Below are 12,561 nucleotides of genomic sequence, written 5' to 3' on the forward strand. Positions count from 1 at the left end.
ATGAATTTATATTAAATGACTCATCTTTTATTTAATCAAGTGCACTGAGGTTACAGCTATTCTTTTCTTGCATCTCTCACTCTCTCTCATCTCTATCTGTTCTATCTCTATCTTTGTCTCTCTCTCCATCCCTCCCTCCCACCTTTCCATTCTTTTCCTATCAGGGGTTAAAACAAACACATGAACAATATAATTATGCATTTTGTGTACATATATTTTATATTCAAGGGAGCCCAGGTGTCCAGGAATACCACAAACATAAGTGAAATATGTTGTAATCTCGTTTCCCTGCAATACTTCATAGCTGGCATTAGCATGCTGGGCAAAATGTAGCAAACTGGAAGTAACTTGTCAATTTTTAATAAAGTCTTCTTCCCTTACAGAGCTAACTGCACCATTCTCCCTGCAAACTCTGGAGATGATGACATCTTCCCACATGGTTTCCATAGCATCCGTTCCTGAAGAGCCCCAGTATGGTCCTTGGTCAGGGCGATCCGCCCAGCTCCCTTAGAAAGTTGGCAACCTTGCTAGCCAAAAGCAGCTTCCCCTTTTCCTGAAACTTACTCTGTCCGTGGTGCTGAACCATTCTGCCGAGAGACCCGCCCAGACCGGCGCTGTCAGCCCTGGTGAAAAAATCTTCCCTGACGCTGCCCAAATCAGAACTGTGTGTCTGTTATTTACTCACGTACTCAACAAGCAGCAAGCCTTCTCCATCTTAATTCGATTCTACCGCAGAGCAGAGTACGCCGGCGTGATGGGAGGAGGTTATGGGCAGGGAGGAAAAACTAATAGCAGCATTGCTCACCTGACACCTGAGATGCTCCCATGAGTTTTGAATGTGTTCTGCTCCTTACAGCAAAGACACCATTTTTAAAAGTCCTATTCCTTTGACTTTGCCCTTACACAAGGATTCTACGGTATTCTTTCCCCTTCGTCTAAAAGCCAGCAGATTTGAAAGCAATAAGCCTTCTAAACCGGGAATTTACACTGTTTTTCCGTGGACCGCCTTCCAGGACAAGGACTCACTCATCTGCATCCGCCCAAATACCATGGCACTGCGTGCACCCTTTGCCGCCGGATCCTCCCCTTCCAATGAGCCTTTCTGATTGTGTCTACCAACTCTCCTATTAGGAAACCCGTGGGTTGCATGCAGCTATTCTGTTGTATTCTCATTCTCACTCTCCCTCCCCTTTCTCACTCACACTCTTGCTGGAGGCACACCAATACCATTCTGCTCAGAAGAAAAAGCCCACAACTACCTTGAGCGTTTAAGACAATATGCGCAATCCTTGCCTTTCATAGCGATCACTATTTAAATCTGGCAAGAGCGGACAACACTCTTTGCAAGAATGGAGTCAGTAAAACAAAGGATTTTGGCTCCAGGAAAAGAGGGGCTAAAGAATTTTGCTGGAAAATCCCTCGGCCAGATCTACAGGTAAGAGAAAGCAAACCCATGCTTACCTGGGGCTCAGCTTGAAAAAATCTGCAGGGCCATTTCTGCAAATCCTGCTTGCCCGGAGAGATTGTAATATGATCGGAAAGTCTTTTTGTTGTCCTTTGCTAAAGTAGGAGCTGCTCTGGAAACCTGTTTACTAATGCAGGAATGTTGCACTAAATGAACCTGTCTGCTGTGTGTGTGTGTGTGTTTGTGTGTGTGTAAGAAAGATTTTTGTTTTGGTACCTGCAGATAGATTTTCGTTCTTTTCTACCCAGGATTTATCCTCTTAGTAATTGAAAAATGACCAGCACCTGTTCAAAGAATTTCTTTCTTTCCTTCCTTCCTTCCTTCCTTCCTTTCCTTCCTTCTTTCTTTCTTTCTTTCTTTCTCCCTCCCTCCCTTCCTTCTTTTCTTTCTTTCTTTCTTTTTCTTTCTTTCTTTCTTTCTTTCTTTCTTTCCCTCAAAGTCAATCCCTTTGGTGGAGACAAATGAATAAAAAAAAAAAAAAAAACCCTCTAAAAATTCAACCAAGAAATTCCAAAGAGTAATAACAACAACAAGAACAAAATTAGATCTCTGTTTCAAAACCATAGTAGAGAATTCCCCAGTGGAATATTTCTTCTGTACTGAATGAAGAGGAATCAAAATATAATCAATAATTGAGAGCTGAAGTTGAAGTAATTCTTCTCCCTGAAACTGAAAAAAAGAATATATATATGTATTTTTAATTATTTGCTCTCTCCTGGAAGTCTATTTCTTGAATGGAAACAACACAGCGCTTGTAAGAACCACCATTGTAGTAGCCAGCAAAATTATTTTGAAAGGTCCAGAAATGATTTTTTTTGAAAAATTTTATCCTCCTGTAGCCACTATGCCAATTATGCTATAAATTGCACAGCTTTAAATAATTTAAAATGTGTTCCATGAATACATTTTTTTCTTAATATAAGGAAAATTAAAAAGAGGGCAGACACAAACAGATAAACGATTCCAAGAGAGCACTAATTTTTACATTTGGGAAATTGAAGTCTTTATAAATATATAAGAAATGTAAAGAAAATGACCAATGTGCCTCCTAATTTTTCAAATCTCTTCAGTTCTGGTGGGCTTCCTGTAGGCAAGGTTATGCACCTATGCCGCAGTAGCTACCGCAAGGGCCCTGCAGTCCCGCAGCTACCTTGGGAAGGGCTGTTCTTTCTCAGCCCAACTGCCATCAGGTGGGGAGTTCAGATGCAGAGTTCAACTTTGCATATTTGAGCACATGAAACCAATGCAAAATAAATAAATCAACAAATCACATTGGCTGATTTTTTTTCTCCCAGTATAAATTGCAATGTTTTCAAAAATTGTGATTGGACTTTAAGAATAAGCATTAACCTAGCCGCAAATACCTTTATGACCTATTCCCCAGTTGAATTATAGAATTTGGAAGTCTGACATTCTTTTCCAGTAGCCTCAAATTGTTGGACAGCAACATACCAAGCTATGCATTTTTGGAATTGATTTAAAAATTTTACTTGCTTCACCCGTGTGTGTGCAAACAATTGTGTGTGTCTATATCATTTAAAAGAGCACAGATAAAAATATTTACGAAGTGGATTGGAAAAATATCTGCAAATTGTAAACGAAGAGGTTCTATGTTTAAGTATCAAAAGTATCAATCCCAAGGGGCTACAGAGATGTTACCTTTCACATTCTTTTTTTGTTAATAGAACAAATAGACTATGTTGTGGACTATAAAAATACTACCACCTTTTTAAAAAACCATTCCATAACTCCACTCCGCGCTCCCCTCCTCCTCTCCTCTTTCTCCCAGGGACCAAAGCCCCAAACGAATTGAATCAGACGATTGAAATCTTGTGAAATACTATGAAAAAAAATTAAGTGAGATCTTCCGCCTTGGTGTGGAACGCCTTTCGAAAGTTTATTGGGGGCGCATTAATATGTCTGGGAGTCGGATTTTACGTCTTTGGAAATGGGCCCATGACATTTTCCAGTGTTTGTAACCGAGATAGTAATGATGGAAGATTGTGAATAATTAATTATTCATGTTCTGGCAGTAGGAAGCTTAGGTGTCGGCCATATGCTGCAGAGGTCTTTGTCTGCAACTCGAGTAAAATGCAAAAAAAAAAAAAAAAAGTAAGATGTGTAAGAGGGGAGTAAGCGTTGAATTGGCACCCTAGGGCTAAAGGAAAGGGAAGTAGAGTGCTTGACACTCTGAGAGCGTTCTCAGACCTTCTCCGCGTGGGCACCGGCCTGGAGAAGCCATCGTCTTTGGGTAGCGGGGCTGGGCTCAGCTGAGGGGCGGGATCCTGGCGCCCTTAACACCGAAAGCTTCAACTCGGTTGAAAAGAAGGTAGCGCGGGTGCAGGGCTGTGGCTGGGCCCGCCCGCAGTGAAGCAACCCTCGGAAGACGAGGCGGCAGGATTACACCTGCAGTCGCGGGTGTAAGGCACTGCGGGGGTGGGGAGGTGTCTACACAGGTGCGGAGAAGGCTCCGTTCACCCCTTGCCTAACAAACTGCAGAACCCGCAAGAAAGTTAGGCCCAAGCAGCCTGTGTTTGTGAATCAAGGCGCTGAGGGGTGGATCCCGAGAGAATGGGGGCTCACTGCTTTAGGCCTAAAGGTATTGACGTGATGCCGCCGCGGGGAGGGAGAAAGGCAGAATGCCAGAGAGCGCGGGAGGTCTTCAAGCTTGGTGTCGCCCACCCCCCTAACCCCTGAGGGAGAGGTGAGGTCAGTGGCCTTCCCCTTAGCGCTGACAAGTCCTAGGACACGAGAGTGGGCCGGCGTTGGGGGTGCCTAACCCTCCGCGTCCTTGACTCCCCGCCCCCCGCCCTCCCCTCGCTCTGCCGCGCAGGGTGCTGGAGAAGAAGCAGGAGACCGGGGAGACCATCGAGCTGACGGAGGATGGGAAGCCCCTGGAGGTGCCTGAGAAGAAGGCGCCGCTGTGCGACTGCACGTGCTTCGGCCTGCCGCGCCGCTACATCATCGCGGTCATGAGCGGCCTGGGCTTCTGCATCTCCTTCGGCATCCGCTGCAACCTGGGCGTGGCCATCGTGGACATGGTCAACAACAGCACCATCCACCGCGGGGGCAAGGTCATCAAGGAGGTGGGCATTGGCTGGGCCTCCCTGGCTCCCGCTTGTTGGCCAGGTGGCCTCATAGAGCCACGTCACCTGTTTGAGCCCCGTTTTCCCCCCACTGAAAGTGGAAGGCCTGGATGCTCCCAAATCTCCTATCTAGTTCTGCTGTTCTAGAATGGACCGCAGTAATCGTATCACCTCTTTTCGCTCTGCTGCCTGGGCCTTCCCTTCCTCATCTGCAAAGAGGAAAATAGCGTCTAGCTCACCAGGTTTTCGTGAAGAATGGCTGAATACAATAAGTTGGTGACTAATAATGTCCGCTAAATCAGAAGCGAAATATTTTTGTTTTACTCGGAGGAATAGAATAGCTTTTTGGGTATTGTTTTCCCCTGACTTCTTCCAATTCCTGCCAAAACATTCTTAATAATAAAAATGAAACAAAACCGAAAACAGAAATCAAATCAGCTGTGCTCCCATCAGCAGGTTTGGCGAAGGGGTCTTTGGAGGTCTACCCCGCAGGCTCAGAAAGGAGCCGCAGTCGTAGGAGAGTCTCGGGTCACCAGGAGTCGCACGTGGAGAGGGGAGGATCACGTCAAGGTCACAGAAACCCGTGGGTCCAGACTTCTTGTTTTAGGGACCTGAGCGGCGGTAAACCAGACTAAGCGAGGATTGGGGGGAGCAATTAGAGACCGCTCTGTGGATGGTGAGCGGTGAGCGCCACTGGCCCCTAGGGAGTCCGGGAGACCCTGCAAAATGAGTTTGCTTTCAAAATGTTATTCTATTCGAAGGGAGTAATAGAGTCCCCAGCTCTCCGCACGATAAGTTCTCTCACTATTCCGATGCAGATATTTCACCCGGGTTTACTTTGAGATTGATTCACCTTGCGGAGCCATCCAGGCGGAGTTAGACCTTGACCTTTAACGTACCGTAGCCAGTACTTATTACAGCCCCGGAGCAACACCTCCCTCTCCACTAACTCCCCCAAAGTCACCGGGCCACTCCAAACCTTTCAGGCCCACGCCCATCCCATTTTCAGGGAACAGCTTTTCTCCCAGGCGCACGGAGCCCTGCACCTTTCATTCCGAGTTCCCCACCTTCCTTTCCCAGAATTTTCCTAGTTAGGTCGCGGGGGTTGGATACCATTCTCTAAGTCACTCCACTACTGCGTCCACTAAATGGACCCCGGCCAGGAGTCTCCATCTGCCTAACAAATTTCGTCATGGGAAGTCCAATTTTCCAAGACTGGGGCCCTGAGGATTCCTCGTTCACTGGGGTGATCCGATCTGCCTGCCAGGGCGCCCAGACTCGCTATTAATCACCATAAATTTTGTTAATGAGCACGGGTTTTTATTTTTATTTTTTCAGTAAGAAGAGGCAATTTTGTTAGGAAACGAAAATTAAACCACCCCTGCGATCCCCGGAATGCCCGAAGTGCCCCTGCGCGTTGAAGGCTCTTTGGCCTGCGAACCACTCAAAGTGAATCTTCAGCACTGACTCTACTCTCTTTCTCTCTCCACTTTTCTTTTTCCGACTTGCATAGAAAGCCAAATTCAACTGGGACCCAGAAACCGTGGGAATGATCCACGGTTCCTTCTTTTGGGGTTATATCATCACCCAGATTCCGGGAGGCTACATCGCGTCTAGGCTGGCAGCCAACAGGTAACGCGCCGGGCGGGCGGGGGCTGGAACGCGCGGCGTTTGCAAGCTGGGACCCGGCAGCGGAAGCTGGGCCAAGGTCCACAGCCCCGCAGGGCTTTAGAAATCCCTCCTGGGCGAGGTCTGCTCCCTTGCCACACTTTCTCCGATATGGAACTGCTGGTGCCTCCTTCCAGAATAAAGGAGTCCCCCGCCCCTCCAAAATTAAGCTCTCTGGGACTGGCGCACTCGGCCTCCCGGTCTGTGCTGTGGCTGAACCAGCTTTTGGTGAAAGGGTCCATGTGCCTTACGGTCGCATAGAAGCTGAAGCCAGGCCAGGAGCAGGCCAGAGAACGTGCGGCCGGGTGCACAGAAGGGTGGGGGTGGGGAGGGGGGTCACATGCTGCGGTCTCTCCCGCGCGTCCCTTGGGTGCCCCGATTCCCAGGGTGCTGACCTCCCAACAGGGCACGTCGAACGCCCGGACCCGGAGCCCGCCCAGATGGTGCTCTGGGTCTGAATGATTTGTTTCTATGGAGGCAGGAGGGATTTCAGGCGCCAGGGGTGCGATTCCACCTGTTAATGAGCTCCGCTGCGTAGGGGAGGGGGTGGGGGAGGAGCTCAGCTGCATCCAGATGCCTCTCGCCCAGCAGCGGTGGCCGAAGCCAACGTCCTAGCGCCACTTTTCTGGAGCGCCCGCAGCGCCACCTACAGAGGCCCCCTCCCAAGCATGAGCCTTAAGGACTGATGGGGTGGGGGTGTCAAGGAGGAAAGCTTGGCCACAGGAATGCTTTAAGCATCTTTGTTTGCTTCGTTGTGTATCTTGATAAACAAAATTAAATGCTTTCAAGTCTGAATTGTTGAACCGACCTAGAAGACATGCACCTGCCCTTCCAGGTCTTGTAGTTTAGAGACCCAAAATAAAGACCTTGGGTTTTTGTTCAGACCTTGCACCTATGACTTCACCCCTCTCCCTCCCTCCAAAAGTCACATTTTAGAGGAAAAAGACTAGAACTGGACACCTCCCTAGTCATAGTCCTGTCTCTCCCTTTGTAACCTGGGCCCTCCTCACCTTTCACTGCAGTCAGGCAGACCTCATCCCTCGGACTTTGTGACTTACCATCCTTTTCACTAGAACTATCTTCCAGCCCAAGGCTTCTTGGAGTCCCCAGGACCTGGGGAGGAATTCTCGGAAATTAATTTTAGGCTTAATGATCCCAGGGCGAGGATTCTTGGACAGTTCTTCAGAATGTCAAGAGGAGAGTGCTATAGATCAGGAATAACGCCTTTTGGATGTGGTCTTTACAAGACAACAGGGATGGCTGGCACTCAGACCAAGTATGAGACAAATATTCTTTTTAAAAAAATCAATTTAAGATGAAAATCACAAACTGTATAAAGAACCCAATTTTACGGATGTGATAAGTCAAAGAAAACTTGATATTAGGCAGACAAATTAAAAATATTCTGTTAAATATTACTGATTATGAACATGTTACATTTTTGGTTTTCAAATCCCCGATATATAGTGTCTTCAACATTGTTTTAAAATTAGGTCCTAAAGCAAAATAAAGTTTCCAGAAAGATAGTCCAAAGGGACATATATGAAATATTTTCACTCCAGGAGAAAAAAAAATCCAACAATTCACCAAACAACAAGAATGATACGGGAAACTCAATATGATGTCAAATGGAAATATGATGGTGGTGCCTTTAAGGATTTTTTCAGAGTCAAAATAATTCAGCTTGCCAAATATTAAACTGCTAACATTTTCCTGCCAGGAAAAAAACACCAGGGATTCTCCTCTTTGTAACTCTGGGAGATCAGTAAGCAGTTTTCCTGATTTTTTTTAAAAAAAATGCAGGCTCGTTACTACTATTGTGTCATGTTTAGTAGTAAAAAGACTGATACTCAGGTTCTAATTTAGTAGATTTTCTTCAAAGGAAAAATTCTAAATTTTAGAATTTTTTTTGGATTCAAATTCATCTTACCTTTAAATGAATATTCAAGGGAGAGAAACTTAATATTTTCATATATAATATTTTTTGTTCTATGAGACTGAGAATATTAAGTTAAAATTTATTGTGAAATATTATGAACATATAGAAAATTATAGAGACTAACTGATCACATCTGAAGATTTTGACATATTTGCTTCATTTTTTTAATATAACAAAACATTGTAAATACAGTTGAAGCCCTGTGTGCAAAGAGGTTTTAAATGTATGTAAATTTGCTTTTCTAGTTATAAAAGTATTTTATACTAAATAAGAGAAAATGTAAGAAAGGATAATAAAAATCATAAATAATATAATCACCCATATAAATGTATTATTAACATGTTGGTGAATGTCCAACTATTCCTATAAATGCTACATAGAATTTTATCTAAGAAGGATCTTTATAAATACAAAAGCTGAGATATTTTTAGAATGGTTGAAAGGTGTATATTTCCTATTGTGATCTTTTTCTCAGTAACAGTAAAAACAACATAATACAAACAGTCTTACACCTACATGCATTGTATGACCATTCAAATAAGCTTCTTCATATAGATCATTTAATAGCAGAATGAGATTTCCCTTGGGTGGGACACTGGGGACAGATTCCTTTCCCTGTAGATGTGAAAGAAGCTCACTTTGGAAAGTATTTGCCATCACGGTTGTGGGCAGAACCAGAGAAGAGGAACTGAGATGTGTGGAGACAGCACCTCAAGAGAGAAGGGCTCATGGTTACACCTCCTGGCAGATTTCTCAATGAAAAACAAACATTCTCCATTTCATTGATTAAGCAAGACAACCCCACTTTTGGTCAGAATACAGACTCTTGGTCCTTTTACTGGTCAAATTCTAAGTATTCTTATTTTCCTGCTCATTGAGAGGAAGAGGGAGAATCAGGAGGGGAGTAAACTCAGTCCCACAGGAGGACTCTTGCATCATTTTTTTTTCTTTGTCTTTCCTTAAAGAGCTATTGCACATGTTGGGAGGAAGAATTTAATCACCTCCATGGAGGGCCTTATGGTGAGGAATCAAAGGAAGATTCCTTACAAAATCTGTCCTGTTTTAAGATGAGAATATATTTAATGTAGTGATAAAACGATATTGGAGGCAAGTTAATTTTGTCTTTAAATAATACAGGACATGGGATTTATAGTAATCCAGATATTTACAAATGTGAAATTCCTAAGGACTATTTTTATCCTGCTTTAAACACCAGGACAAGTGTTTAGTGCAGAAAAACAGACTTTTTGCAAAGAGTATAACCATAGAAGGTCAAATACACCAAAGGGAGTTTGGTCAAAATTGTGATGCTTTTAATGTATAACATTGTGCCACAAATACTATTCTTGCCTTTATTAGGTGGCAATATTATTTAAACCCTATTTAACGTTTTCTATACTGCTCCTTTCCTCCTAATTTCTCAACCCTGCTTTATTTTTTTTTACATAACACCACCTTTTTTAAAATTTATGTGTTTATTTAATATATTCTTTTCTCCAATAAAATCTAAGCTGCATGAGTGCAGGTAATTTTGTCCATGTTTTTATCACCGCTATTTTGCTAGCACCTCGAAGAGTGCTTGGCCCATGATAGATATTTGTTGAATACATAAAATGAACATCACAACAAGGTGTTTTGGGCTTTAAAAAAAAGTGATAAGATTTATGCTCTAAAGACAAACTGTACAGGTTCACACTCCTGAATGTGTTACTTAACTGAATGATATAAAATATTATTAACCCCTTTGGGCCTCAGTTTATATTCTGAAAAAGAAGATTAATCAAAGTACCTACCTCATATGGCTCATGACAGCTAAATAAGAGAATATGTGTAAAGTTATTTGAAGTACCTGAAACTAAGTAATTGTTGCTGTTGTCATTTACTATTAAGAAAACATTAAATTCAGAAAAATTTGAAAGAAAAAAAAAACCTGGTACCATTCAGCTTATTTGTGTTGAACTTTGTCTAATTTGCCTTAAGTGTTTGTAATGTAGATGGATTATTTCCATTGCGCTAAAAAAAAGCCTTTTTTCATGGATTATATTTCTGCCTTTTAAATCATTTCCCCAAACACATTGTTCACAATTGAAATTATTGTTCACTGAAAATTTGGTAAATTTCATTTGAGGGCTCTAAAGTGCTGTCCTAAAAAAAAATTTTTGGCCAAGAGTATAGAAAGTGCTAGTAACTCAGTGCATGCAATCTTTAAATTCTAGCTAGGCTTAGAGAAATCCATTTATGCTTTAGGTAGACTTCTCTGCTGAAAGTTACAGTCTATTTCCCCCTACCTGCCCCTACCCTTTATTTAAGGAGGGTTCAATTCCTAGTGTAACATTTTGTCTTGTCAAGTATTTCTTGGGTTTCTAACTTGAGTTTTGCTAAAGAACAAAAATAGTTCTTCATTGAATAAGACACTGAGGATCATATGTGGCTATAGCATACAGTGAACCCCCTATAACAGTAAGAACCCATATTGGAGATGAACAGGGCTCATCTAATCCAAAGCACTCATTTTGGAGTAGTGGGAGCAGTGTTTTATCCAAGGTTACAAAGGGGTTGTGGCTAGAACTCAGATATCTGATATGGTATCTAGCGTGACCACATGCTACCTTTACGTTGAAATTTAACAACTCTGCCTGATGCTATGTGCTTCATTGCAAAGTTCGCTTTCAGGAGTAGACTGAACCACCTGCTCTCTGAATGAATGATTACAATCTGTCATGCCCCAAATCCAGGGGAGAAATCCACGAATTAGAGAGAGAAGCCTTTAGCAGCCCCAAGGGATGCTTAGATTTTTATTTTTTATTTTTTTTTTTGGTAGGAAAAACATACTGTATTTTTGTGCGTGTATTGGCTCGCAAAATATTTGTCCTCAACATGAGTCATTTTGTTCTTTTCTCTGCAAAAGGCAAACTCCACACTTGATAATGACTTAGACAAATACTATGATGTTCTATTGAAGAAAACATGGTATTTAGAACTTTTTCTGCTCACTCAGTGTCTTCAACAGTTTGGGCACCTAGAAGATTGCAGAGATTTGAGCATGACTGGTGTGGGAGGGAGAGTATTTTAGACCTTTTGTTTGCAAAAAACAAGGGATTTGTTTGTTTTGAGGATTTTGACTGACACAACTTATACACCTAATATAAAAAAGAGAGTAATTTATACTTAAAAATGTACAAATCCAAAAGCACTTTAAAATTGTTTACTAATGTGACTTGCATTTATAAAAATGAAATTTAATATCCTTTAGGTAAATATTCTGGCTTGTCTGTGAAAAATCTCTTGTTAGAATGATTTTCAAAAAGAGAGGAAGACAGACATTTTAACCATAACATCTTCATGTTTTGAGCCCAGAAAGGAGCAATTTTACTGGTGCTATTCTGCCTTTTTTCTTCACAGGAATAAAACAATAAAGCTGTGCTTTATTTATTTATTGGAATAAGCATTGAAAAATAAATTCCTAAGACTCATCACTAAACACACAGACAAATACATTGTCTGTCTATCCATTTATAAATACTTTTTCCTTTCTTACTTACCTATCCATTGCAACATCCATTGCAAGGAAGGGTTCTTTAAGCCTTCCAGTGAGAAATACTTGCAAATTTCTTTTGTGTGAGAAAATAATTCCGACTATGAACATAAAGCCTGCTGCAAGGGACCACCATCCTACTCTAGTAGAAATGTTTTATAGGCACCCAGTCTTTTAGGGTTAGAGGTGACTTTATCTCACTCATCTAGCTGCTGATCAAACATCTATCTGCCTTCCTATTGTGGGCCCTATAGGTTAGGTATCCGGGGTATTGCAGAAGGGGCTTTCTTTTTTCTGACAAAAGAAAATGCCTTTTACCACAAGATGAATAGATGGATTGAGGGGGGAGGGGTCTCCAAGGGTTTGCACGTGCTTTGCTGACAGGAGCTTCTCTCTTTTCATTCTCCAATCCCCTCACCCCTTTCTAGCTCTGGCTTCTCCTGCTGCTGCAGCATTTTGCTACGCAGTGCAGAAGCAGCTTCTGGAGGGGAGGGACAGGATTTTAAGAGAGGAGAGAGTCAGGTGGGCAGCTGGTAGAGCGATTCTCCCGCTGCCATATGCCACCGTTGGGGCTGTCTAATTTCTCTGTCGTGAGTGATGAAGTCATTTTTACAACTTAATGATGTACCAAGGGACCCAGAGGGCTGGCTTGTGCCTGTGTATTCCTTTTTTTAATATGAGAGTAGGGGCATCAGATGTGACAAAGGGAGGTGCCCAGGCCCTGATTTGATTAGATTAAATAGATTAAACAGCCTGAATCAGTCTACTCCTGCAGACCCTCCAGGAGAGAATTAGTCCCACACCTGGAGTGAACAACACCAGTTCCCTGTTAAGTGACAAGTCACTGCCCAAATGGAAATGAATTGAT

The 12,561-nt window shown here is 42.7% G+C and overlaps 1 protein-coding gene across 1 annotated transcript in view; it reads left to right on the forward strand.

The window, feature by feature from the left end:
- Nucleotides 1-1,349: 1,349 nt before the first annotated feature.
- Nucleotides 1,350-12,561, forward strand: part of SLC17A6 (solute carrier family 17 member 6) — a 38,684-nt gene continuing 27,472 nt past the window's right edge. The window contains exons 1-3 of the mRNA XM_069469707.1: nt 1,350-1,435; nt 4,299-4,551; nt 6,065-6,183. Of these exons, the coding sequence (XP_069325808.1) occupies nt 1,350-1,435; nt 4,299-4,551; nt 6,065-6,183 (458 nt within the window). The remainder of the gene's footprint in view (nt 1,436-4,298; nt 4,552-6,064; nt 6,184-12,561) is intronic.

The sequence above is a fragment of the Eulemur rufifrons genome, chromosome 6, assembly GCF_041146395.1.
Source record: "Eulemur rufifrons isolate Redbay chromosome 6, OSU_ERuf_1, whole genome shotgun sequence".
Classification (NCBI taxonomy): Eukaryota; Metazoa; Chordata; class Mammalia; order Primates; family Lemuridae; genus Eulemur; species Eulemur rufifrons.